This window comes from Balaenoptera physalus, assembly GCF_965194825.1.
Source record: "Balaenoptera physalus genome assembly, chromosome: 1".
Taxonomy (NCBI): Eukaryota; Metazoa; Chordata; class Mammalia; order Artiodactyla; family Balaenopteridae; genus Balaenoptera; species Balaenoptera physalus.
This window is the reverse complement of record NC_138882.1, coordinates 188,576,838-188,604,601: the sequence shown is the minus strand read 5'-3', so window position 1 is coordinate 188,604,601 and position 27,764 is coordinate 188,576,838. Positions and strand designations below refer to the sequence as shown.

The window sequence follows — 27,764 nt, the reverse complement described above, 5'->3', positions numbered from 1 at the left end:
GGGGCTTCGGCTAGGAATGTGGTTGGGCCCTTTTGCCAGATGAAGGCAGGAGCGGGCATCGCGTGGGAGGGGGGAGCCGATGGCGCAAGGACTGGAGAGGAGGGGCGCGGTGGGAAGGGAGGGGGCTTGTTGGATGCTGGCCAGCCGTGGGGAGGCTGGTGTGGTCTCGGCGATCGGCAGCCCGGGATTACTCTAGCAGCCATATTGGGAGGATGATCTGACAAATCCTTTAGGAGCCAGGTCCGGTTGCTGGAAGGCACCGAGTGACAGCCCTGGCAGCTTTCAGGGTGACGGGCCGCACCACAGCCAAACTGGGGGGGTTGGGAGGTTGCTCCAGCGAGCCAGTCATTGTTCGTGCCACACAAAACATTACGGGCCTTAAAACCAGAATGGAACTCCAAAATCACTTTTTCTCCTTGGTGAATTGTTAATTGAGCTTCCAGGGCAGAGTGCCTTCAAGATTCCATTCTTGTTGGGGTGAAATGATGGGTTTCTGTGTTCGTCTTCTATGGCCAGGGTTATGGACACAGAAGGGATGGCGATGCCTGACTTGTACAGAGGCAGATCTGAGGATTGCGAAGGCCAATTTATCAGGATGGAGGCCTGGAATTAGTATGTTGCGTCGGGTGGATAGATGTTCAGAGTAGCTCAGTATGCAGAGGTGAAGTAAACTGGAATATTCTGATGATGGTAGAGGCTTGCAGCAGTATTTCTGAGGCCGCAGGTTGTCATCTTTGTGGAATCTCGAGGTAGCTGAAATTAGATAGTCAACAGATCCCTTGCTCACATATCTCTTACTGTTCTAGGCAGCTGTTCTGCTGATACTGAATGTGTTTTGTGTCTTTGATGGGTCTGTCTGAGCCCCATGAAAGTATGGTGATTGGATTTGAATAGCTCTTAAGAGGTGATATCATGGTGGATATTTTATATAAAGGCTGGCATTTTGTCAGCTTAGCTTAGTCGTAATAAAATCTTGTGTTCTCTAAGAAACAAGGTGATGCTCCCTAATTAACTTGGTATAGCTGTTGGATTATGAGGCAAGTGAAATTGGTAATGTACAGTTTAAGGATGGAATATGAAGATTGCACACATGTTGGCGTTGTAAAAAAGATCTGGATATGATCAATAAGTATTCGGTGTGAGCCTATAAATCTGTCTTTTCCTACATCCTAGATGTGGAAAAGTCCTGGAGAGTGGCATGCCCGCCTTCTTTGTGCCCTTCGCTTTCATTCAAACTCCATTTCTTAATGAATAAATTCCTGTAACTAAAGTTGAACTACTTAAACATTTTCAGATAAGGTTTTCTAAGAAAAGTCTTAACACTTTATTTTCTATTTTATCAGTAAGCTTTCCTTTTAAAACTTGGTTGAATCAAACATGGTTTCAACAGAAATTAGTGTTTTTTGCATTATGTTAACATGCGAGAAATACAGAATGTCTGTTTTTAAATTCCATGCCCCAATTAAGAAATATTTCTAAGATTTAAATTTTGACATTGACTTTATTAGTAAAAAAGACCTGAAGAATTGTGGTTAAACATAATTTCAGCATTTGGTAAAATCAGACCTGATTGTGAGTCTGATTTGGAGGCAAGATTTTGTGAGTCTGTGCAGCTCTGCTCTGATGAATGTTTTTCCAAAGTTTATCCAGTTAAGTATAGCTTCTAAGCAAACTTTCCTTTTCAAGACCAGATATAAATGCAGTTTTCCTTTTTTCTTTTGTTTCTCTTTCCCGCTTTGAATTTGTGCAGGGAATAAACTGCCAAGAAGAGTGCCAACAGAGTCTCTCCAAGGCCAAAGCTTTCTAGCTCACATCCCGCTTTGGTCTTGTCCTGGGTACAAAGTAAAGGACGACAAAGGGCCCCTGCCTTGTTTGTAAACCCCCTTCCCAGGCTGCTGATCACAGCAGGTCTTTTCCAGGAGTAAGCATATCCCTTTGGTCTTGTAAACTGATGTGATATAATTTCACAAGGCTCTGAAGGAAAAGGTATAGCATATCTACTTCATGTAGTTCTCTTTAAAAGATGGCCTTGTTGGAACAGATACTGGTGAATTTCTGGAGTTCATAAAAGAGTGTGAATAAATACACATTTAGAACTTTTTTTTCGTGCAGCTTCTCAGTAGAAGATAAATGAAACAGATGGGACTGTAATAGCAAAAACCTTCCAAGGGTGCTTTGGACTTCTGAGTTGGACTTTTCGATTAATGGCCCAGTAATTCTTTTATGCTCACTTCTAGGACATTCATTACCAGTTAATTAAGAGTGTGTGTAGAGATTTAGTTCTTTACTCTCAAGGAAGTTTCACTTTACCATATGCCTGTGGATATGGTAAGATCAAGTTAACTCCAACTCCTTTCTGTTTTAGTACAGTTTAGTGTATTGCTGCCCTTGCCATGGTGGTTTCCATGATTTTCAGTCAGAGCCTCTTCCCTCTCTGTATCGCCATATAATACTTAACTATCTAATACTCGATTGGTACTTTTCTTATCGTTTTTTAGTGGTTTGTATATATGTTTTAAGTCACAAGATTGTAAATGTCTGATAGATTTTAGAATTTTTTTACATATGATATCATATTTTTTACGCCAAAGTGTGTCATTCAACTACACCATCACCTACCATTGCTCTGTTTGACGACTTGGCTTACTTCTCCCTTCCATCCGAATTTCTGACATCATCCTGACAGATATCCGTGACTGTATAAACAACAACCACAACAACAATAATGATAAAATAGCTTACTCATATTGAGCTCTTTCTATGTGCCAGGCTCTTTTCTAACCACTTTACATTTACTCACTAACTTAATCTTTATAACAACCATATAAAATAGATACAATCATCCCCATTTTATTTTATTTTTTTATTTTTTTATTTTTTTTAAGTAGAGGGAAGGATTATTTATTTATTTATTTATTTTTGGCTGTGTTGGGTCTTCGTTTCGTGCGAGGGCTTTCTCTAGTTGCGGCAAGCGGGGACCACTCTTCATTGCGGTGCGCGGGCCTTTCACTATCGCGGCCTCTCTTGTTGCGGGGCACAGGCTCCAGACGCGCAGGCTCAGTAGTTGTGGCTCATGGGCCTAGTTGCTCCGCGGCATGTGGGATCTTCCCAGACCAGGGCTCGAACCCGTGTCCCCTGCATTGGCAGGCAGATTCTCAACCACTGCGCCACCAGGGAAGCCCTCATCCCCATTTTACAGATGAAGAAACTGAGACAGAGGCTAAGTGACTTCCCCAGGGTCACTAGAAGTAGTAAGTGACCACTATGCTGATCTTCCTTTATAACTACTCTTAACTTTAAAATTCCTTGACTTCAGCTCAAGCAAACGTTGGCTTCATTCTGTTCCAGTAACTCAGTATTGTGACCATATCTTCTGACATGTCATCACCTTCAGGTCTTCAACTATGATAATTTACAGCTCTCACTTTAGTAGTCTCGCTGTGTGTTCTCCCACCTCAAGTCTTTGGTCCATTGGCCCCTTTCAGATTTTGCTTCTTTGTCTTCCTTTTCTCCACTGTGATTTCCGGGTGCATCGCCTCAGCCATTTTCTTACTAGCACTTGAAGTTTTTAATTCTTCTTTATTGTTCTGCAAGACCCACCGTGCCGATGCCAGCCTTGCATCATTCCTATCGTCCGTAGCCTCTCTTTTTTACTCTGTGTCATGGAGAAACCTCACACAGTGCTGGGGATTGGTGCCACAGTTGATGTGTAGTCTTAGGTTTCCCCTGAGTCTGTCTTTGGTGTCTGTCAAAGCATTTCTGCTCGGTTCCCTCCCCCGTTCACCACACTGGCTTTTCAAAAATCTTGACCGTTTTAGTTAGGCCTCCCCACTGCCCCATATTTGGCATAAACCTTACCTATAACCTCATAGGAAAGAAAAGGCGTGAATTCCCCCACTTCCCCTTCCTTTGCTTACAAACTTCTCTGCCTTTTTTTTTTCTTTTTTTTTTTAACATCTTTATTGGAGTATAATTGCTTTACAATGTTGTATTAGTTTCTGCTGTATAACAAAGTGAATCAGCTATACATATACATATATCCCCATATCCCCTCCCTCTTGTGTCTCCCCCCCCATCCTCCCTACCCCACCCCTCTAGGTGGTCACAAAGCCCTGAGCTGATCTCCCCGTGCCCATAAATCTTTATAGCCTTCTGACATTGAATGAATTGATAGGTTTGATCTTATTTTCTCTTCTCTGAAGTTAAAAGCAAGTCCTCATTTGATTTTATTTTTCTGAGGAAATACATTCCTTGGATACAGCAACTCTGAATACCAACCACAGCAGTACCTGCTTTGACAATCTTGCCTCCTGTGTTAGCATGAAATAATTATGCAGGAGCCTGAACAGCCTCATTTGCTTTGTCACATAATCATGTACCAAGCAGGCATCTTTTCTGAGAAAATACTGAAAACTTCTGGTGCCTTCCTTCCTACCATAATTAGAAAACAATTCAAACTACCCTCGCTCTCCATAGTGAGGTCCTTGGCTCTGCTGTCCCCCACCCCACGCCAAACGCTCACATTCTGCCTTCTTTCTTACCCTCTTTCCTCCAGTCTCAGGGGAGAGGTTACTCTCTCTGACTTCAGCTAACTCCTTGGCTTGTGTTTTGTATATCACTGCCTTTTCTAATCTTTGGGGACTTGCTGTGTTGGCTACTTTTCTTTCCCTCTTTCGCTGTTTCCCCCCACACAGTTCCTTGAACACAGGAGGCGCAGTCCCTCAATAGGGCCTTTGCTCTGACTCTTTCTTCCACTTGGAACACTCTTTGCCTGAAATCTGCTTGGCTAATTCCTTTACCTCCTTCAGGTCTTTGCTTAAACCTCACTACCTCAACAGGCCTATTTTGACCTCATTTATGCACCTGCATGGCACCCCTTCCAACCACACTCCTGAGCCCCCTGACTTTGCTGTACTTTTCCTCCTTCATAACGCTTATAATCACCGAACATTCTGTGTAATAACTTAAGTTATTATTTTAATGTCCCCTCTCCCCTACTAGAAGGAAAACTCCTCCATGGCAAGGATGTTTATCTGTTTTGTTCACTGATTTATCCCAGACTCCTGGAACTGCCTGTCACATTGTAGGCACCTCATAAATAGCTGCTGAATAAAGGATAGAAACATCCAAGTCTTTCGTATTAATAAAATGGGGTGGGGAGGAGAAAAATTCCTCCTTCGTTCCTGTTCCCTCCTGGCTGTCTCTCCTGTCCTCCCAGCCAGCTTCTGGAAACAGTGAGGATACTTGCATTTCCAATTCCTTGCCTCCTAATTACTCCCCAGCCCACCACAGACTAGCTGCCGTGATTCCCCACTTCACCAGCACTGCTCATGCTCTGGGTTCCAGCCCTTTGTTGCTGACACCGGGGGCCACGCCTCACGCCTGTGCTGTATTGAAAGTGTTGCTCACTTCACTCCCTCCTTTGTCTGCTTCTGTTTTGTGGGGCTGGTTGCAGTCTCCTGGGCCTCGTGCTTTTCTGGCCACTCACATGGCTATCATTCATTCAACACAAATTTTTGTATAACTTTTAAAGGCTTACTTTATTTGTTTTTAAGAACTAGAATTTTGACTACATAACATATTTTCAATGTTAAAATAAATAGCAGATTAGGCTATTACAGGAAAGTTTTATTTAGTTATAATTTATATCACTTACTGCTTTTAAAAAGGTTTTGAGCAGCTTACCACAATACTATATATACAGTGACACTGGTAAATATGGAGAAGAAACAAAAATCTATGTGACAGGAGGAAAAAGTAAATATACAAATTACAACAATTTGTATATGTGTAAGTTTGTATAGTGTGGTTATTGTAACTTAGTTTTGAAACTTTTGAAAGTCAAGATAAAAAGGGAAAGAGAAATTATACACTTTTCATTCTGGTAAAAGAAAGCTATTGATTTGTCAAGAGGAACTTTTTTTCTGGTAATGAATTCTAAAGAAATTCTAAGAGAAAAGTGTTATAGACATCCTGATAGATATACGTACTAAGTGTTTTCAGCAGGTCTTTAAGTAAAAGGAAGAAATGTTCTTCAAAGACCTATTTAAAAAAAGTAATTCACCTGCTTTCCGTTCTGAGAATACAACATTAAAATATAACTTAAGTCTTTTCTATGAAGGATATGACTAACGTGGTTCAGGTATATAACTTTATGTAAAGATAAGTCTGAGTATCCCAGCAGAAAACTCATTATTTAATAACCCTGGTGAGAACCTGGAATACTTGTATTCTGTGTTGTCATCTCAGTGAAAACATACCTGTTAAACTTTGGGTACTGCTTTATCATGTGGCAAGATTGACACATTGTTGACACATGGAAAAGTCTGACCTGCGTTCTTGCCCAGCTAGTGAGCTACCTACCAGGCAGGTAGGTGCGGCGGTCACAGGCAGATTTCAGAAAGAAAGAACCTTGCCTCATACCAAATTTGAATTAACCTCTGACTGAAACTTCCATTTCTACATCATAGCCGAGCTGAGTTCATTTTAACCTGGACAGTTCCAGGAGTAGCTGTTGTCATCCACTTTGACAATAGAAGAGCTTCAGTGGAATATTGGGATTTGAGTGGCAGAGCTCCCAGTGGTTCTACTAAAAGAAAATTATAGGATGTGGCTTCAGATATTAAAATGAATTGGCTTACTAGATAGAGCTTAGTATTAACCATCCAAACAGTGAAAGATAAGAAAACAATGGAAAACTTTAGAGTAGTTTATTTTAAGCCTTAGGCCATAGGAGCTGTTGTTTCTGGATGTACTTCTTCGTTTATGAGAATAAAATCATGTCACCAGTAAAAAGGAAGGTTCTTGATTTCTTAATTGCAGTGACAGGAAGACATGTGTCTAATAAATCTAAAAATTGTTTCAGGTTATTTTCTATAGTGGTTAAAACAGTTGGGGAGCCTGACTGAGCTAGTGTAATCTCATTTGAGATTGAAAATCTGATCTGTCAGGAAACTTCCTGTGCAGTCTGATTCTTGGCATTGGGTTAGAATGCAGAAAGAGGTTTTTCTAACGTGATCCATTTTGAGCTTTCACAGCTTGGCTCATGGCTGATTTTTATCCACAGAGTCAAAGACCAAGAATAGACATACATACACACACAAGATTCATACACACACAAAAATGAATTCTCACATTTTGGGGGCCATTTTGTCAGTATAGCCATGGTCAGTGACACAGAATATTGGATCCTAAAGCCTGCTTGGTCCTCAAGGAGAGTATTAGACCAAGAGATGCAAAACTTTAATAATAACAAGGAAATTTTCACACCCTCTCAAAACAGGCTTATTAGCTACAGATACTTATTTTGGAGTATCCATTTATTCTTTCTTATAATTCATTCTTTTTTTCTTTTTTGGTTGTGCTGCAAGGCTTGTGGGATCTTAGTTCCCTGACCAGGGATTGAACCTGGACCCTTGGCAGTGAAAGCACCGAGTCCTAACCACTGGACTGCCAGGAATTCCCTAATTCATTCTTTTTTTTTTTTTTTCACTATTACAGAAGTTTAACAAAAAAGTTCAGTAAGAAAATGTACATGACCCAATTTTCATTGTAGTAAAATGTGGAGAGGTGACATATGGAAGCAGTTGATTTCTCTGGTGAAGACAACCATTGTTCATACTCGTTCCAAGGCTTCTAACATGATGATACTATTTCCTCCTGTGACCACCATTCCATTATTGTTCTGTTGCCTACTAGTTGCCATCTCCACACATTATCTATCACAAGATTCATAAAGGGATCAAATCCCCTCAATATTCCTTGGACATGTCTGCCACCATTTAATTTCAATGATAACTTCTTGTCCATAAATTTCTTCAAGTCTGGAGGGTGAGCTTTGCTCATGATGTCTACTCAACGAGCTCAGAGATGCCTCCAAATGGAATTCGAGTTGTCCCTCACCCCTAATTCATTCTTTAAAATGTAATTCACTAGAAAAGATTATCTTTTAAATAGACTGCCTGTTGATATTGTAAATTTGCGGGGATATAGCAAATTGTGTGAATATTGAATTTAAAAAGACTGAATTTCTTGGTTAAATTCTGTTTTCAGCTGTGACAAACATGTACTGAATAAAGTATCAATGTATGAGAGTTAAGTAAACTACTGAACTGCAACGTAGGGCAGAATGAAATAAGTAGAAAAATGAGGAATCAACACAACATTTTTAGGGAGCAAAGAGAAAGAAGGTATGACTTTAGCTTAGAAAGGGGGATGTTAAGGAACACATGACTGAATGCTTCCTGCTTCATGGTGACAGTTGACCTTGTCTTCAAAAGATATGGACTTGTAATAGGTTAGAAGGGAGAGTGAGCTTCCAAACCTCGCATGCTTGGTGTAGTGAGAGGTGCTTGGTGGAGAAGGCTTAAAGTTGGGCAGTGAAAACAGACTGGGGAAGGAGGTTGGATTGTGGAGGCCCATGAATTTTTAGGTTGTGTTCTGAGGCCATGGAAACCAACTGAACGCTTTTAAGGAGAGGGAACGGCATGCATTGACCTCTGTTTTAGGAATATAATAACCCTGGCTGTTTTCTATAAAAAAGGGATATTGCAAAACCCAACCAACCAAAAATCTAAGATTATTTCATTCTTGTTTTTTCACTTTGCTGAGAAGTCAGTTAGTCTTCTCCTTAGGCTCCTAATAATCCAGAATGCCTCTGAGGGCAAGAGAGAATTGCACAAGGTCAAAGTTAAGCAACTGTGCAAAAATTTAGAAAAATTCAAATGAATTAGATCTAAATGTTTTATTATCCCTTTACTGTTAGTGAAGGCTTCTGGAATTTTTGCTCCATTCCACTTTCCTAATGCTTCTAATCGTATGTCATAAGGAAGGAGAACTGGTCAGAGGAACAGCCTAGAACTGAGGCTGTGTAAGTGATTTAGAGTATGTATGGTTGCCTTTCCTACCTGCCTTTGGCTCTATAAAACTTGGATAATGTATTGTAATTTTTATTGTTTTCCTATAACTTCTTAAAAATATTCTGTAATTATTGTTTCTCACTGAAATTTAAACTTGATTTCAGATTTATATAATTGGTAATTTTTTAAAAGGATCAGGGAGTTTTGAAACTAATTCTTTGATGGACATCCATTATAAAAGAGATACTCTTTGTAGTTGTAGGCAAGTAACAAAGTAACACTTTCTGTAGTCCACTTAACTGTAGTTTCTTATTACTGTAAAAAATTTTAACTCACTTGTGAAGATGGTTGCAGTTTTACCACAGGACAGTTAAATCAGAAAAAAAAAAAATGTACTTAGGTTCAGGTTGTTTCGGGAAAGTAATTTAAAAATGTACATATCCAAAGAAGAATGACTAAAAGCGTGACTAAAAGCATGACTAAAATTCTGTCTTGTCCTCAAGGAACTTAAAATTTACAGCAGAGATAAGAAAAACAGGGCTCCCTTGGTGGAGCAGTGGTTAAGAATCTGCCTGCCAATGCAGGGTACACGGGTTCGAGCCCCGGTCCGGGAAGATCCCACATGCCGCCGAGCAACTAAGCCCGTGTGCCACAACTACTGAGCCTGCGCTCTAGAGCCTGTGAGCCACAACTACTGAGCCCGCGTGCTGCAACTACTGAAGCCCATGCTCCCTACAGCCCGTGCTCCACAACAAGAGAAGCCACCACAATAAGGCCGTGCACCGCAAAGAAGAGTAGCCCCCGCTCACCACAACTAGAGAAAGGCTGTGGGCAGCAATGAAGACCCAACACAGCCAAAAACAACAACAAAAAAATAAATTTATTAAAAAACAAAAAACAAAAAACAAAAAAAACAAAAAACAAAAAAAAACAAAAAACAAAAAACAAAAAACAAATAACTTATTTTGCCCTAGGTAAGGTCAATGAGTTGAGAAGTATTAAATGGAGAAGCATTTGCATTTGGTTTGCAAGGTGGGGAGAATTATGAAAGCTTTAGAAATAAGTAGCATATGAGAAGGTCCTGGAAGAAAAATTGGATTTTGAGAAGAACAGGAGAGGCGGAAGGGTACAGTAGGTAGAAGGAGCATTGGAGCAAAGGCACAGGGACAGAAAAACATGAGATGCTTTCAGGAAGCCCTCTGGTGGGTGGTTGTTAAGGGAAGTGGATGGAAGGCAGTGTTTTGTGGGCTTGTAAAAATAGGTGGTTTATGTTACAGAGCACACTGAATGCCACTGGTGGGGAGTTCAGTCATTGCTTGGTAGACAGTAGAGAAACTGGACAGTGACATGAAGAGACCTGTGTGTTAGGAGTGTGAATCTGGCAGCATTGCATAGTATGGATGGAATAGATGAAAATGGCAGTGTTGTGTAGTATGGTTGGGGTAGGAGGAAGAAAGAGAAAAAGTGGTTAAGATGATTAACAGTCTTGTGTGAGATGTACTGAAGGCGTAAAAGGGATGGTATGGCGGTGGTAGAAATGGAGAGAGAGATTTTATAGGTGGAAGCCATGTAATTTGGTAGTTGATTAGATGGATGGAGGAAGCAAGCTTTTTGGCCTGTGTGGGAACAGGAGAATGGTGAGAACATTAAAAGAAATAGAAAAGAGGTGGAAGAGCTGGGGGAGGTGGAGAGATGTTTGGGCTTTGGGTGTGTTAGGTTGAATGGTATGCCGGGAGGCTAACTGGGTAGAAGAGTGAAACAACTATTGAAAAGTATATGTGTGGAGGACTTTAAATAGTAAAGAGGTTAGTATTTCGGCTCCTAGTACTTTATGTCTAAATAGTACTTTATAATCTAAAGCTCAGCAAGGAGGTTTCAGCCTTTGTTGTCGGTTTGTAAGTTAGTTAGCAGCATTCAACATTTTGGTAGGCCCTGGATAGAACACAAAAGAAGAAAGTTTTGTTTTTTTAAAATTTACATATCTACAATATTCATTAATTGTCAACATTTAAGTCTCTTTTATTACCACCCCTTCCCCCCAAATCATGCTATTTAATTGAAGAAACTGGGTGACTTGAACTGTAGATTTTTCTGTATTCTGGGTTTGGCTGATTGTATCTTCTAGGTATCATTTAAATTGTTTCTTTGCTCCCTATATGTCCTATAAACTGAGGCTTGATTCTATCAGTTTTTTTTTTAAGGGGAGTGGGATAATATTTACTAGGTGGTGCCCTGTGTTTCCTACTGCAGCACATCAGGAGGCATAGGCCACCTACGTGTCCCACTTTTAGTGATGTTAAGACTGATGATCATTTGGTTCAGATTTTGTCAGCCTAATTCCTACAATATAATGTTCCCATATCAACCAACCTTTCGTTTAAGGCTTTTTTAGTAGATAGTGATGATGCAGAGAACCTTTATGTTAGTAGGGTTGGGAAATGGTGACATTCTAATTCTGTCATTTCTTCTGCATTTATGAGTCAGACTTTTTCTCTAAAGAAGAACTTGCCCTCGTTGTCTATTTGACTGTCCTGCAATATAGCTTATACAGGATACACAGACTGGACGCATGCTCCATTCTTTTGTTTTATTTGCCAGTTTTCAGAATAATGAGGTTTTTGAAAGTATCGTTATGAACTCATGAATTTATATATTTAATGTTTTTCAGTCCACATGCAGTGTGTTTGTATGTATTTTTATGCTCCGATTATCCCATCTTTGTCCAGTGGGAGCTCCTTTAAGTTGGCACTTGTGTCTTTTTGCCATGACCCCATTCGTCTTTGATTTCTTGCTTGTGGTCATACTAAGATGTCCCAGAATCATCTCGAAATTTCTTGCCCAGACTTGGAATTAGCCACTTTTTTCAAGGAACCCAAGTTCAAAGAGATTTTTGAAGGAATAGGATATTCACTTTGGGAAGCTATTAAAGAACGTACAGGCTAGAATATAGTCATGTAAAATGATAGCAGTGCTCTCACAATGTGTTTGGGAGTGTAAGTGCTGTAGGAAATACCAGTGATTCCTGGAATGTCTGGGTGGTCATTTGGAAGAGTTAAGACTGGAGCTGGGCCATCAAGTAGAGGAGAAAATGAGGATTCATAGATCTGTTGTAGGGGGCAAATTGTTAGAAGGTGTGAAAGAACATGTGTGGAATAGTAAAGGAGCTTGACTAGAATACAGAGTACCTTGACTGATCTTGTAAGTGCTGGGGAGTAAGAAAAGATTCTTGGGTTTGGAAGTGAAATTGAAAGTCATGCTTTAGGGGGCTTCCCTGGTGGTCCAGTGATTTATAAGACTCCGAGCTTCCAGTGTAGGGGGCGCAGGTTCAATCCCTGGTCTGGGAACTAGGATCCTACATGCCGCGTGGCGCGGCCAAAATAAATAAGTAAAAAAAAAAAAAAAAAAGATGTAGTCTTTAAAAAAAAAAGAAAGTCATGCTCTAGAAAGGTTAATATTGCAGTAGGGTTAAGCAGTTGAGTAGAGTTCTCAGCTGGAGGTTTACAACATAATCTTTAGAAAATGAACAAAACAAAACAACCCATACCTGGACCCTATCTCAAAACGGGGAGTCTAGGCTCATTTGCTTTTCAAAAGACCCCTGTGTGATTGTTTTGTGCAAATCCTGCCCCTCTCCCCCCATTTAAGGACTATTGGATTAAATCTAAAAGCTCAAAGATTAGTTTCTTTATTGCAAGTACACTAGGCATGAGGTAGTAAGGACATGGATTAAGGTTAGGGCAATGGGAATGAGAGGAAGGAAGGGATAGAAGAATGGAAATTTATGTTTTAAAAGTTTTCATATGGTATTTCATTAATAATGTTAGCACTAACGAAAGGATTCAAAGAGAAGGAAGTAAAGATGACTCCAAGATTTATGGTATGGGTCCAGATAGAAATGGGAAGATTGGCAGAGATTGCTCGTTTGGGGGAGAAGATAATGGGACATACTGAGTGTTGAGATGATGGCTGTGTATTAAAGTGGACTCTGGGGGGTTGAAATGTGTTGTGTGTCTTGCTTTTTGTGAATGTTTCATTCACTCTCTTTTGACAAAGTATTCAACTAGTGACTATAGGTCATGCTGTATCGATTGGAAGGGTTAATAACACTAAGCTTTCATTTAATATATGTGATTAAAATAAATGTTTGATGTATTAAAAAAAGAACCATCTGTTTATTGTAAAATAAAATGTGAAACAGACTGGAAAAAACATTGCAGCAAATATAAAAAGATTAATATCAATAAATATTGTAATCATTTGAAGCACAAACAAAAAAAGTCAGTAAACCAGGTAGAGGACTTGAACAGATAATTCTCACAGTTGGGAAATATAATTCATTAATTAAATCCTTCAGCAAACATGTAGTGAGCTCTTTCATCAGATATTGTTTTAAGTGCTGGCAAACAAGGTCTCTGAGCATTCTGGTGGTGGTGTGAGAGACAGACAATAGACATGGTCCAAAAACCAAGAATTTCAAATAGTGATAGTGCTGTTAGAAAATAAGATAGGGTATTTATTTTTGCCTTCTCCTGTGGAAAGTATTAGTAGTTGTTCAGCTGGAGGTTAGCATTCCTAACCTTTACTTAATTATGTGGAAAAAAATTGGTCAGGTTTAAGTTCTGTTGGAGTTCCCTGGTAATTGGACCCATAAGTATTTTTCTTTTTTAGTTTTTTCTTTTGTTCAGTTCTTCTTGAAGATGTTTATGTAACAGATAGAGTACAGATTGAGATCTGTTGTTTCTTGTGGAAATTACTTATGTGGGTTCTTTTCACAGAATAGTGTTCGTTTTGTTCTGTTGGGAGGGAAACTATTCCTCTAAAAAAATGTTCACATTTTTTCCTGTGGCTTCATTCAAAAGTGAAATATAGTGATTTGATTCTGCCGTGAGTCAGAGGGTAGAACTTGGGTCTCTTGAAACCTTCTCTGCTTATTGTACAGGATGGTTGTAAGGGCCAAATGAGATACATATGAAAGGGTTCATAGAAGTTAAAGGAATTCCAGGATACCTATAGTTAAAGAAGCTAGCTAGAGCTTATCTTTGTCCTTTTGCTGTTTAAATATACATCATGTAACTGGATGTTTCAAACTGGAATTAAGATACAGAAAGTTCAGTGCATTTCTTTAAAGACAAGTAATAAGTTGTTTTGCAGATGGCAGGTTACTTGTGTAAGGAACCTTCTTTAACAAATAAACATTTTGGGTTTTTTTCATATATTATTGAAGACTGATCCAGAAAAACAGAGAGCAAGGAAGACGTTTGTTACTTTGCAGTTAAATTTTTTAGTATTAAGTCTAGGGACTTTTTAGGCATGGTAAAGAGATAATGGAAGAGGAAAACAAATTACAGTCTTTAATTTTCTATCTGATAATTTACAGTTGAGAATATAAGATTTATAGGGAAGAAAAGGGATGAGGTTTTTAGAAATGGAAACAAATAGTACTAAGATAATGGCTCATATGCTCGAGTTAGCCCATGCTTTCTTTAATTCTGACTATCTTGTATGAATCATTTTTTCTTTTTTAAAGGAAACTTGAACATAATTTCATAAGAAGATTTGATTCTTTATTTCTGGACTGCATATATATAACAAGACCATCAGAATGTCGGGAGCCTCAGTGAAGGTGGCTGTCCGTGTGCGGCCCTTCAACTCTCGAGAGACCAGCAAAGAATCCAAGTGCATCATTCAGATGCAGGGCAACTCAACCAGTGAGTTCATGTTGTGTTCTATCAATTCTGTCTCATTCTCCTATCCTTCCCCCTTTTCCTGCTTGCCGTGATCAGAATAAATGAACATTTGGCTATGAACACTTTGAACTTTGCTGTTCTGAATGATCCATTGAATGTTTTCCCCCTGTGATATTTGCTGTAGCATATTTAAATATGGACTATTTATTTTCTTCTTTACAATTGAGAAGTCCCTAGAGAACTGAATGAATTTAGCTAGTGTTATTAAGTTGAAATCTTAACAGTAGTAAAGGTGTAAGCAGTGATTTTTAGTAAATGATGCTGTGAAATATACCTGTTGAGCCTCCAAGATTACTTTGCTTTCTTGACTTTAAATAGCACTTGAGCTTGCCAAGATGTTCTTCACACTTACTCTGCTTCCTTACAATGATTCTTTGAGTTGAACAACAGATATAGCTAAAACAGATAGTAAACTTGTAAATTATTACTAAAAATTATCAGTCATTGCTTCCTAGCTTGTTTCTCTATATAGTTGCTTAGGTGAAAAATGACTGAAGTTCATTTGAAGCCCCTTCAAAACTGAAGGGGTTTTTGGTACTTGAATTAGTTACTTGATATGGATCTGTAGGCAAACTATTACTTAAAATAGGTGTAGGTTCTACTGTTTTAAAACCTATAACTTTGTGATAAAGCCAAATTGTTGTTCTTTCAGAAACAGATTAATGTTGAACTGTTGAGGAAACATGCTGATCTCATCTATTTGTGGGCCAGTGTTTTGTGTAGAGGATTCTCCCAGTGGGAAATAAAACTATATATATTTAAGGTCTACAGTGTGGTGCTTGGTATGTTTATACATTGTGAAATGATTAACAAAATCTAATATATCCATCATGTCTCATAGTTACCTTTTATTTTGTGGTAAGAACACTTGAGATCTACTCTCTCAGCAAATTTTACATAGACAATACATCATTATTAACCATAGTCACCATGCTGCACATTAGGTCTCCAGAACTTATGACTGAAAGTTTGTACCCTTTGATCAGTATCTCCTTTTTTCCCCCACTCCCCAGCCATCATTCTCTGTTACTGTGAGTTCGCCATTTATTTTTTGATATAGATTCCTCATAAACAACTTTGAACATTCTGTTGCTTACATACTTTTCTGAACTTGCTAAATAGGACTCACAACATTCTATTATTTAAAAAAAGATTCGAAAGTAGGAGTCTAGGGGCTTCCCTGGTGGTGCAGTGGTTGAGAGTCTGCCTGCCAATGCAGGGGACACGGGTTCGAGCCCTGGTCTGGGAAGATCCCACATGCCGCGGAGCAACTAGGCCCGTGCACCACAATTACTGAGCCTGCGCGTGTGGAGCCTGTGCTCCGCAACAAGAGAGGCCGCGATAGTGAGAGGCCCGCGCACCGTGAAGAAGAGTGGCCCCCACTTGCCACAACTAGAGAAAGCCCTTGCACAGAAACGAAGACCCAACACAGCCATAAATATAAAATAAATAAATAAATAAATAAAAAAGAACAGCAAACTTTAAAAAAAAAAAAAGTAGGAGTCTAAACTGCTGTACCACTGTTCGTGCTTTACATTTCTTTGTCAGTTGTGCCAGTGATTCTGTGAATTGTATATCCTATGAATAATTGTAAAAAGAGATGCAAAATTCAGTATTGTTCTCTAACAAATGTTTATATTCCTAAATGTCACTCATTCAAGCTATGTTATTATTTGTGTTTCATTTTAAGAATTAAGTTTTACACAGTATATAACTAAAAACTTGCACGGGGCCTTGCTAACCTTCTCTGTATCGTTCCAGTTTTAGTATGGGTGCTTGCTGGAGTGAGCACACTAAAACCTGATTATTGAGCCCCTTGTTTCTTTCTGAAAAATGCATTTAACTATAACTTAGTATGGAGGCATTTTTGACTGTTGGTGTTGCCTCTAAATATGCTTGTGTGTATCACAAGTTCTTTTAAAGTGCGGATGTTAGGAAATCCTGGATCAGGAGCCAGAATTGATTCCAAAAAGAAATACTTTTCTCTGTTTTGCATGCTGAACTATCCAGGAATCCCCAGTGTCATGGAGATGGATTTTCATTAATGGTTGGGGTGTTGCTACTTTCTTTATAGGGTTGGAAATCTTAAACTAAAAACTTTTAAGGGGAAAGTGAGTATTAAAAGGCATATCCATGAATGCAGAAATCAGTTTATCATATAATAAAAATAGATGGAAAATGTTTATTAGTACAAGAAATAATACTAACATTTTTTCTTGATGACAGATCATTTTAGAATGCACACCTCTTAAATGGGTTATAAGTTTATATTCATTGTCGAGGTGAAATAACATTATGTTAATTTCACCCCAATTTTGATTTATTTTTGTGAATAGGTAAAACATTCAGAGGATATGAAATCCAAAATGTACAAAGAGTGTACAGTACAAACATTCCTCTCACCCCATCACGTAGTCAACCAGTTCCTCTCCATAGAAGTAACTTGTGTTAGATTTCCTTCAAGAGATAATTTAAGCAGCATTATCTTTTTCTAAGGTAGTTTTTCTCCTTTTAATTAGTGGTAAGGTATAATAGTAACTTATTTTTCAGTCTTGACTGCATTGTATATTTTATTTTTAAAAAACTAATTAATTAATTAATTTGGTTGCACCAGGTCTTAGTTGCGGCAGGCAGGCTCCTTAGTTGCAGCTTGCAGGCCCCTTAGTTGCAGCTCGCTGGCTCCTTGGTTGTGGCACATGGGTTCTGTAGTTGTGGCAGGCGGGCTCCTTAGTTGCAGCTCACTGGCTCCTTAGTTGTGGCTCGCCGGCTCCTTAGTTGTGGCATGCGAACTCCTAGTTGCGGCATGCATGTGGGATCTAGTTCCCTGACCAGGCATCGAACCCGGGCCCCCTACATTGGGAGCGCAGAGTCCTAACCACTGTGCCACCAGGGAAGTCCCCTGCATTGTATATTTTAAACACCTGAGTAAAACTATTCATGTTTATATCTTGTAAAAGGTGGGGTTTTATTTTTTTTTCTTTTTGAGATTTTAGCATGAGAGAATATCCATATCAGTTAGTAAGATTTTATTTATTAACAAGTATCTACTATATGTATAATGGTATGCTAAGTACTAAACTGATATAAAAAAACCTAATCTATTGACTATTCAGGAGAATAAAACTATTAGAGTGTGTCGCAAAATTAAGATTTTCTATAGTTCTGGATAGTTATGTGAAATGGGTCTGGGTCTGCTTGATTTTCTGACTGCTAGTTTTTGATCATCTGGATTAAGAGCTCACTGAGATTATTGATGGCTAATAAAAAACAGTGTTAGACCTCATTGTATCTAAGGTATGTGGCTCTCTTTTTGACCTTATTATTTTGATTGTATAGAAAATAATGTCAGTTTAGGGGAAAAAAGTAAAATTATCCAAATATGATATTCATTCTGAATGAAGGATTTCAGATGTCTTCACTTGTAGTAGACAGCAAACTGAAGAAGAAAATAAGATTCCTAGTTGAACATTTTCTAAGGATAGGGCCATAAATTTTGGAGTTTGTGAGGATGCTAAGTTCTATTTACTCATTCTTGTTTATTTCCCCCAAAGATCTCTCCAGAATTATTGAAAATATTTATATGTCTTTTGAGGAAATATTAATGAAGAAATGCCTGGTTTTTATTAGAAGTAATTAATATGGTTAGACTAGGCCTGGGCTTATTGTACTAGTACTACGAAAACCAGTCTGTGGACCACCTTAAGCACAGTGCTGAACTACCAATGGTTTTTCCATCATATTTTGTCCACAACCTTTCTAGACAGCAGGCTGAGTGGCTCTGCTCTGTCTTGCCCTATGTCTTTCTCTTCCTCTTTTGAGAGTCTGCTGTAATGTGAGTCTCTAGGGATCACAGAGTTGCATGTACCTTAGGACCCTGCCCTTAAGGAGTTAAAGTTTGTGGTAGGAGAGACAAGACATACCAGAATAACCTCAATATAAAGTAAAAGTGATCAAAGTGATACTTGTCACAAAAAGGGTTTTAAAAAAGTGCAGATGTGAGTTTGGCAAAGGGCACATGTAAAATTCACAGGTGATAGGGTACTTCAGCTTGACCTTGAGGATTAAACTAAACGTCCGGTACGTTTGGGGAAAGTTTCAGAATTGTAGCTTATTAGGACTTATTAGTGTTATATCTAGATTGGTACTCCTAGCCTCATCTGGCTATAACACATTGCCTCTTCGCTTAAACATTCACCAGGAGAAGTTTGTGACTTTTAAAATAATATTAGCCTCCTGAAACAAAAGTCCTCGTTAGATGAATCAGCCTTAGAAAAAGTAGTGTTAGTTTTCTAGCTGAATGCTTTGTCATGGTTCAGAAAGTTTGGCGAAATTTTGGTTTCTTTGAAAGGTGTTTGTTTTTGGAAAGCTAATTAGCTAATTGTATCAGAGACTTTCTCCTCTAGAGTTTTGGCATTTTCAGTTTTCTACTGTTTTCTATTTCTGTTTACAATTTTATATGGCAGTTTCTTAGTAATTTGACTAATATGTAATCCAAATAACTTTTGAGAGATTTTAAGTGAGCCAACGTGTTATGTTTAGAAAGTATTAATGGCTTGTTTTTTAAAAATTGGGCTTAAGATTGGGAGAGAGCATGGATTTTGAACCTAGAATTGTTGCAAAAACTGAAATGAATTTTCTGTAGCCACATGTGTTAGCTGCATTAAAAGACTGCTATGCTGGCAAGCTGGCCTGGACTGCTGCTCACAGGGATTATGGCTGATTGTAGATGGAATGCAATGGAATGTTCCTGCCATAAGGTCTCATGAAAAAGTAGAAGAGGGTGGTGAAGAGTACTTTAGGGAATGTGCTAGATTTGAAAACTGAGTAGTGGCAGTTTTATTCAAGCACTTTCTGGTCTCAGAGGGAGTATTTTCCATGGCACAGATAAATGTTACTGCCTTGACATTTTGGAGACCAGAGTGCATACAAATAGCTTTGTTTAATAATATCCCATTATATTCCAAGTTTCTCCCACTTTGGAAGCATTTTTAATTGTCTGATTATTTTTAAAAAGGAAAATGGGACAAAATTAATGCTCTAACTGCTCACATTTATGGTTAGGTTATGTGTGTAAATCTGGAGACTTTGAAATGCATAAATTCCCCTCTGAAAAACAGTAAGTTCTCACACACTCCTTCTGGTGATTAAATTGTGATCTTTTGCTTTGTCTTTAACCATAGGAATCGGTCTCTAATCCTTTGATTAAGTCTCCTTCATATTTTTATTAATCTTCCTTAGTTTAGGATCTTTTTTTTTTTTCCCTATGCCCAGGTATTAAGTGGGATAAAAGAAATCCTGTTGTTGTTTTTTTCTGCCAATTGCTTACACTGTATATATTAAAAGACTTTTTCATTCGCACATGTGCATTTCTAAACCAAGTGCTGCACATCACAGCTGGTACAAAGAATGACTTCCTGTCGATTAATGAAAATTTGGGATGGAGGAACGTGGGGACAAAATGGAGTTTGGAAAGGAAGACTTTTGAAAGGAATTCTTATAAATCTGTATGTTTTTTCTAGCATAAATTAATATAGCTACATGAAAATAAATGTAAATGCATATAAATTATCTTTGTGAACATTCTGGAAAATAAGAGGGCAAGAAAAGTTACCTCTTACTTTCCGTGTGTGTGTGTGTGTGTGTGTGTGTGTGTGTGTGTGTGTGTGTGTGTGTGTACAAACATACAAGTTACCTTTTACCTCTTTACTGCAGACTACTGCTGCATTTTGATGGATTTTTATTGTTGTTGTTCCAGTTAGGTTAAATGGTTAGCGTCTGTGTAATTTTGTATTCCAGTCTTTTCTTGTTAGTCTTTAGTCTTCTTCTCTCCTTAGTGTTACCTAATTCACACTTGCATTTTAGTCTGAGTTTCTTTTACTGGCGTCTATGGTTAGACTTCTGAGTGTCTATCAAGGTGGGAGCCCTTTGAAATTATATGCAAAATATGTTTTATGCATATTCCTAGGGAGAGGGTAAATCACATTCAATATGTTTTTAAAAATTCACATATATTTTTTTATTGAAGTGTAGTTGATTTACAGTGTTGCGTTACATATATATTCTTTTTCATATTCTTTATCCATCCGTCTGTTGATGGACATTTAGGTTGCTTCCATGTCTTGGCTTCAGTACATTTTAAATTTTTTTAATTTTGGCTGTGTTGGGTCTTCGTTGCTGTGTGCAGGCTTTCTCTAGTTGTGGTGAGCAGGGGCTACTCTTGGTTGCGGTGCGCAGGCTTCTCATTGCGGTGGCTTCTCTCGTTGCGGAGCACGGGCTCTAGGCTGAAGGGCTTCAGCAGTTGTGGCTCGTGGGCTCTAGAGCACAGGCTCAGTAGTTGTGGCACATGGGCTTAGTTGCTCCGCGGCATGTGGGATCTTCCCGGCCCAGGGCTCGTACCTGTGTCCCCTGCACTGGCAGGTGGATTCTTAACCACTGTGCCACCAGGGTAGTCCCGGCTTCAGTACATTTTTAAAGAGAGCTCTGTCCCCAAAAAGGGTTAAGAAGCACTAGCCTAGCATCAAAATGTCTCCTTAAGTCTTTTCAGGATAAGCCAGGACATGATTAGGTCAGACTAAGGTGTAAACTCCAAAATATAACACCCAAAGTGCTTCACGTGTGGCTGGAGGAGTAGGATAAGGACAGCTCTTCAGCTACTACTTCTTCACCTCGACACCATGTGCTCTAACCATAGAGATGCAATGTGCAGTTTTTGTTTTGTTTTTTACCTACCCTTTGTTAAGATTCATTTGGTGAACTGTGTATCTCACTCATGCCCAGTCATTCATCTCTCAGTAACCTCTACCAATGTCGTGAATTTCACTGAGAGTCACTAAGACTGCTGAATATTTTGGCATTTAAACTCCTAACAGCACTATTTTTCTTAGAGTCCAAAACTGGAAATAATCCCCAGTATCCATCAGCAGGGGAATGGATAAATAAATCATGGTATATTTACATAATAGTACATAGCAAAGAAGAGAGGAATTACTGCGTACACACACACACACACACACACACACACGGAAATCATAAACTGTAGCTATACAAGCAAGTTGCAAAAGCAGTTGATGTATTTTATTTATATAAATTTAAAAACATACAAAACTGTTCTCTCTATTCTTTACTCCATAAAAACACATAGGGTAAAACTATGAAGAAAAGTAAGGCAATAATGACAAAATTCTGCAGGCCTCAGTGGAGAGATGGTGGGCAAAGAAATCTGGGAGGGTCATACAGTGGAGCTACAGAGGTGAGAGTCATGTTCTGTAATGGGCTGGTGGGTACCTGGGGTTTTGTTTATTGTTACTGTTTAAACTCTACATATATTTTATAAGTATATCTACTAAACATTTAATTAAAAAAGCATAAAAGCAAAGGAAAAAAACAGTCTTAATCTTGCAAATTGAGATGCTGTGCACCCAGGCCTATTTAGACCAGTGACCAGGGCGTATCATATGATAAGCACAAGTCCACGAAATTTGCCTCCTGTCCCCTCTTTCTGAAACCTTCGAACCACTTTTTGACTTCTTTTTCCAAAGAGAGGAATGCTTACATGTCCACCTTTGTTAAATGACACTCATTTAGTCACTGGAATGTAGGAAGATAAGCAATAAGGTGAAGAGGCTTTTACAGCACAGGAAGAAGAGTTCAGTAAAATATATTGAAATCAGCTTGGGTACCCGTGGCATTAAACTTTTTAAAAATTTTGACACACAAAAAAAAAAAATTTTTTTGACACAAAACACTTTTCCTGTAATCAGGACTTGAAGCTATAGCAATGAGAGGGGTCTGTGTGTGTGTGTGCTGGGGTGGGGAAATAAAGGTGCCCCTGAAATCATATTATGTTTACTCAGTTGGAATTGATTGAAACCAATTTTGTCCTTTAGAATGACTTTTGGAATGGGTTGATAAAGGGAAGGTCCAGGTCTTGCACTGTCAATGGGCTTCTCACAATTTTCCTTGGTATTTAATGACTTCTCATATGGCACCTTAACTAAGCTGACATTCTGGAATGTATCCCTCTCTGTTTCTTACGTTTTTCTTCTACTGGGATAAAGTTTATGGTCTTAAAGAAGGGCATTGGATTGCACCCTCTTCTGGATGGGATAAATTCATTTACTATTAACTTACTGAGCACATTTTTTAAAGTATTCTTCAAGACATGATTTTAATGGTTATATAGTATTCTGTTGGATTTATGAACCATAATTTATTTAGTTCATCACCCATTATCAGACACTTGAGCCTTAAAACCACTTCTTAGGACTGCTGTAAAGAATGTAAGCCCCTCACAGGTGGGGAAGGAATTGTTATTATTTTTTATTTATTTATTAAAAAAAATTTTATTTATTTGGCTGCACCGGGTCTTAGTTGCGGCATGTGGGATCTAGTTCCCTGACCAGGGATCAAACCCGGGCCCCCTGCATTGGGAGCATGGAGTTTTAGCCACTGGACCACCAGGGAAGTACCAGGAATTGTTTTTAGAAGGCAGTTTATGCAGCCGTCTACGTGGCACCTCTTACCTGCCTGTCTAAATAAACATTTTAAACTTGAATGTCCAAAACTGAATATCTGATATATCCTCTTGCATTCTTGCTCCCCTGCATTCTCCCTCAACTCAGTTAAAGGCAACTCTGCCTTTGTAGTTGCTCAGGGCAAAAATCATAATACATCCTTGACTCTGTCTCTTATCCTCTATCCATCATAAAGCCCTGTAGGCTCTGCCTCAGAGTATACCCAGAATCTTACTTTCCACCTCCTTTACTGCTACCACCTACGGTAGCCTCCTTACAAGTCTCCTTGCTTCAGCCCTTGCCCTCTAATAATCTGTTCTCCATCCTTTTAGAATGGAAGTCAGATTATTTTTTTGCTCTAAACTCTCAGATGGTTCCCATTTCACTCAGAATAAAAGCTGAAGTCTGTGCAGGGACCTCCCTTCTTCCTTTGCCAAACCTCTGTAGCCTCCTTGGTCTTTCCCTTAGTAATGCAGTGGGTAAATTTTCCCAAGTCTAAAGTAGTCTTCAGGAACATGATTTTAGTGGCTGTATTGTAGTTCTGAGTCATACATTATTTAGCTCATCCTCTGTTATCAAACACTTGAGCGTTAGCTTCTCCATTTATTAAATGGAGATGTTGTTAATGCCTACCCAGCTCGCTATTCCTAGGTTGTTGTGAGGATCAAATGGAATTGGGTGTCTTCGTAGGATGGTATTTGAACGTTATTTGTGAAATTGTTTTTTGTGGTTAGCTTTGGTACCTAAATCGTTATTTTCAATGGGAATATAACTGTATAGGCAGAAACAGTTGAACCTGTCACTAAAGGAGGGGGCCTTTGGTATTGTGTGTTTGGAACTGCTTTTTATTATAGTGTATAATTCAAACTTCTTCAATTTCCTAAATAAGTTGTTTTCACATCTGGATTCTGAAACGGCCAAGACAGAAGACTGAAAAAAATCTTGTAGGAAACCTGCTGCTTTGCATCTTACTGTTTTAGTCTTTTGAGGTTGCCTTGATTAAATCCAGACTGTACTTCATGTGGCCTTTATATGTACATTTGTTGCTTTTTTCAAAGGGGAAAGCAACCATGCCCAGTTTTTTTTGTTTTTTTGGTTTTTTTTTAAATGCCTTCTTTGCAATTCTCAAGGGTTGTTTTGGAGTTCATTTTTGAAAGTCTGTGCCAACAACGCAGTGCTGATAGCTTTTGGTAGTTGCCCAGTGAAGTGTGAAGCACTTGCAGTGGGAGCTCACAAAGTCTGGAGTGTGGTTAGAGAGACCGCGAAAGGGGCTACTCGTGCTGATGGTATAGTAGGCTAAGTTAGTGTTCATAGGTTTAATTTTTTGTAGTATATCAACAACGTGCTTATTTTATGAACAAACATTTCTAGTGGGCTAAAAACTGTTCTTGGTTGTACGGTTTAGGGATGAGTGCTTTGTACATATAGGTGGTAAGAATAAGAAATATGAAATTAGGTTTTTGAGGGCATATGTGGGAAATTAGATTTTTGTTACTCAGCAAACATAGGCTGGGAGGCCACCAGGGGCTCAGAGTGTTTTTAGTCTCGGGCTCAGAGTGTTTTTAGTCTCATCTTAGAGATAAGTAATCAAAGCAGTGTGATGACCATTATGAAGGTATTAGGAGAGATATCTAAATAATTGAGGGGCAGGGCCAGGAAAGGTGGGGAATGTCTGGGAAGCCTCTTTTGTTTTGGCAGAACAGAAAACTGTACTGCCAGAATTAGCAGAAGCCACGTAAAGAGGAAATGATTTAACTACAATTACTGTTTCCCTGTGACATTGTTCTGGTCTGATACTAGAGTTCCTTTTGTAACTGTGAATAAAATTGAGAAGGCAAAATGGGTGAAGGGGAAAACAAAAGCAGCTTTTACTTTTTAAATTGCCTTTTAGTTGGGGGAAAACCACTGCGATTAGTAGTTAACGACAACAATAATAAACACTTAAGCTATGCCAGCCACACTTAGGCACTTACAGACTTTAACTCATTTAATCCTCACAACAATACTATGGCAGATACTCTTATTTTCCCCATTTCACAGATGAGGGCATAAATACTGGCTAACTTGCCTGGGGTCACACATCTAGGATTGAGAGAACTAGAGAATGAACTGGTGCTGTCTGGCTCCAGAGCCCTCACTCTTTTTTTGTATCTGCCAGTCCCAAACTCCTACTTTATCCCTCCCCCACACCCTTGCCACTTTGGTAACCATAAGTTTGTTTTCCATGTCTGTGAGTCTGTTTCTGTTTTGTAAATAAGTGCATTTGTGTCATATTTTAGATTCCACATATAAGTGATATCATACGGTATTTGTCTTTCTCTTTCTGGCTTCACTTAGAATGATAATCTCTAGGTCCATCCATGTTGCAGCAAATGGCATTATTTCATTCTTTTTTATGGCTGAGTAGTATTCCATTGTGTGTGTGTATGTGTGTGTGTGTATGTATGTATGTGTATATATATATACCACATCTTTATCCATTCATCTGTTGATGGACACTTAGGTTGCTTCCATGTCTTGGCTATTGTAAATAGTGCTGCTATGAACATAGGGATGCATGTATCTTTTTGAATTAGAGTTTTCTCCAGATAATACCTGGGAGTGGGATTGCTAGATCACATGGCAACTATATTTTTAGTTTTCAAAGGAACTTCCATACTATTTTCCACAGTGGCTGTACCAATTTACATTCCCACCAACAATGTTCAAGGGTTCCCTTTTCTCCACACCCTCTCCAGCATTTACTATTTGTAGACTTTTTAATAATGGCCGTTCTGACTGGTGTGAGGTGATACCTCATTATAGTTTTGAGTTGCATTTCTCTAATAGCGATGTTGAGCATCTTTTCATGTGCCTTTTGGCCATCTGTAGGTCTTCTTTGGAGAAATGTCTATTTAGGTCTTCTGCCCATTTTTGGATTGGGTTGTTTGTTTTTTTGTTATTGAGTTGTATGAGCTATTTGTATATTTTGGAAATTAATCCCTTGTCGGTTGCATCGTTTGCAAATATTTTCTCCCAGTCTGTAGGTTGTCTTTTCGTTTTGTTTATGGTTTCCTTTGCTGTGCAAAAGCTTTTAAGTTTGATTAGGTCCCATTTGTTTATTTTTGCTTTTATTTCTGTTGCCTTGGGAGACTGACCTAACGCAACATTGCTATGATTTATGTCAGAGAATGTTTTGCCTATGATCTCTTCTAGGAGTTTTATGGTGTCCTATCTTATATTTAAGTCTTTAAACATTTTTGAGTTTATTTTTGTGTATGGTGTGAGTGTATGTTCTAACTTCATTGATTTACATGCGGCCGTCCAGCTTTCCCAGCACCACTTGCTGAAGAGACTGTCTTTTCTCCATTGTATATTCTTGCCTCCTTTGTTGAAGATTAATTGACCGTAGGTGTGTGGGTTTATTTCTGGGCTCTGTATTGTGTTCCATTGATCCATATGTCTGTTTTGGTCAGAGCCCTCACTCTTAATCTCTGACCTGTATATATTGCTTCTCAAAATATTAAGTTTTACTATTCCGTGTAATAAGACTGAACGTCTGTGTCTATTTAGAATTTAACTGTTAAAATTTATCTTGATGTCCTTTTTTGATTCAGGGAAATTATTAATAAAAAGGGCATTATTATTAGTTGAGACATCTTTGTACCACTTAGCTTGAAGAAAAGCTAGGCCTTCCCTGTCACCTCCCTTCAGAATCATTCAAAATTTGCTTAGGAAGAGCAGAATTGTTGTTAAGTGAGAGTTTGTTTAATGTTTATTATAGCTAGCATATTTATTTTATACTCACTTGATGACAGTGTGACACTACAGAGTTGGTAGATTTTTTTCTTCTTTTTTTCCATTTGAATGTTTAATACTCTGGGATTGAGTATATAGTTGACCCTTGAACATCAAGGGGGTTAGGAATGCCGACCCTCTGTGCAGTTTAAAATCCACCTATAATCTATAATCGACCCTTTGTATCTGCGGTTCTGCATCCATGGATTCAACTAGCCCTAGATCGTGTAGTACTGTACTATTCACTTTTGAAAAAATCCACATATAAGTGGACCCACACAGTTCAAACCTATGTTGTTCAAGGGTCAGCTGTGTAGTGAATGCATATAGTACATTTATCCTGTTTTATAAGATTTAGAATCTAATTTTGTTATTTTAAAAGATCAAGAAATTTTATGACTGTAGGTCTTTTGCTCAAATCTACTTTATGGCAATATGCTTTATGCCATTTTAATATATTTTCAGAAATATATTATTCTAAGTAGGGGAGAGGATGCTTCTGGGGCTTGGTTTTATGGTTTTGGAATATAAATGGTATATAAAATAATCGTGTGCCATTTTTCTTGAATTTGGATATAGTAGAAAGTTTTTGGAAGAGGAAGTTTGTGCTGAAGATATCACTGGGATTTTTTTTTTTTTTTATCACTGGGATTTTTAACACGCTCAAAACATGCCATCAGAGAAAAGTTAATATAAAGTTACACTGTTGCCACGATGATATGTTAATTGTAGTTGCAAGCAAAATCTTTAATAGTTTGCCAACAACAGTGTAATTGCTGCATAGAGACTTTGAGATATTAGATAAACAAATTTATTCTGGAGAATAAAAGGGCTTTTAAGTACAAATCTTTTTTTGACTGCCTTGTTTT

General features: G+C 38.4%; 1 protein-coding gene and 1 pseudogene across 9 annotated transcripts in view; one reads left to right on the top strand and one right to left on the bottom strand.

Annotated features, from left to right (window-relative positions):
• Positions 1–27,764, top strand: part of KIF1B (kinesin family member 1B) — a 145,140-nt gene that overhangs the window by 807 nt on the left and 116,569 nt on the right. For 7 of the 8 annotated variants that reach the window (XM_082460853.1, XM_082460852.1, XM_082460851.1 and 4 more), the window contains exon 2: positions 14,386–14,566. In XM_082460853.1, coding sequence (XP_082316979.1) covers positions 14,461–14,566 — 106 coding nt within the window. In that variant the 5' untranslated portion in view covers positions 14,386–14,460. Of the gene's footprint in view, positions 1–9,810; positions 9,833–14,385; positions 14,567–27,764 lie in introns of those variants that run through there. The other variant, XM_082460849.1, reaches the window with a different exon arrangement.
• LOC309660703 (small nuclear ribonucleoprotein G pseudogene) lies at positions 3,191–9,355 on the bottom strand (annotated as a pseudogene). The gene has a single exon. The product of its transcript is annotated as a small nuclear ribonucleoprotein G pseudogene (transcript).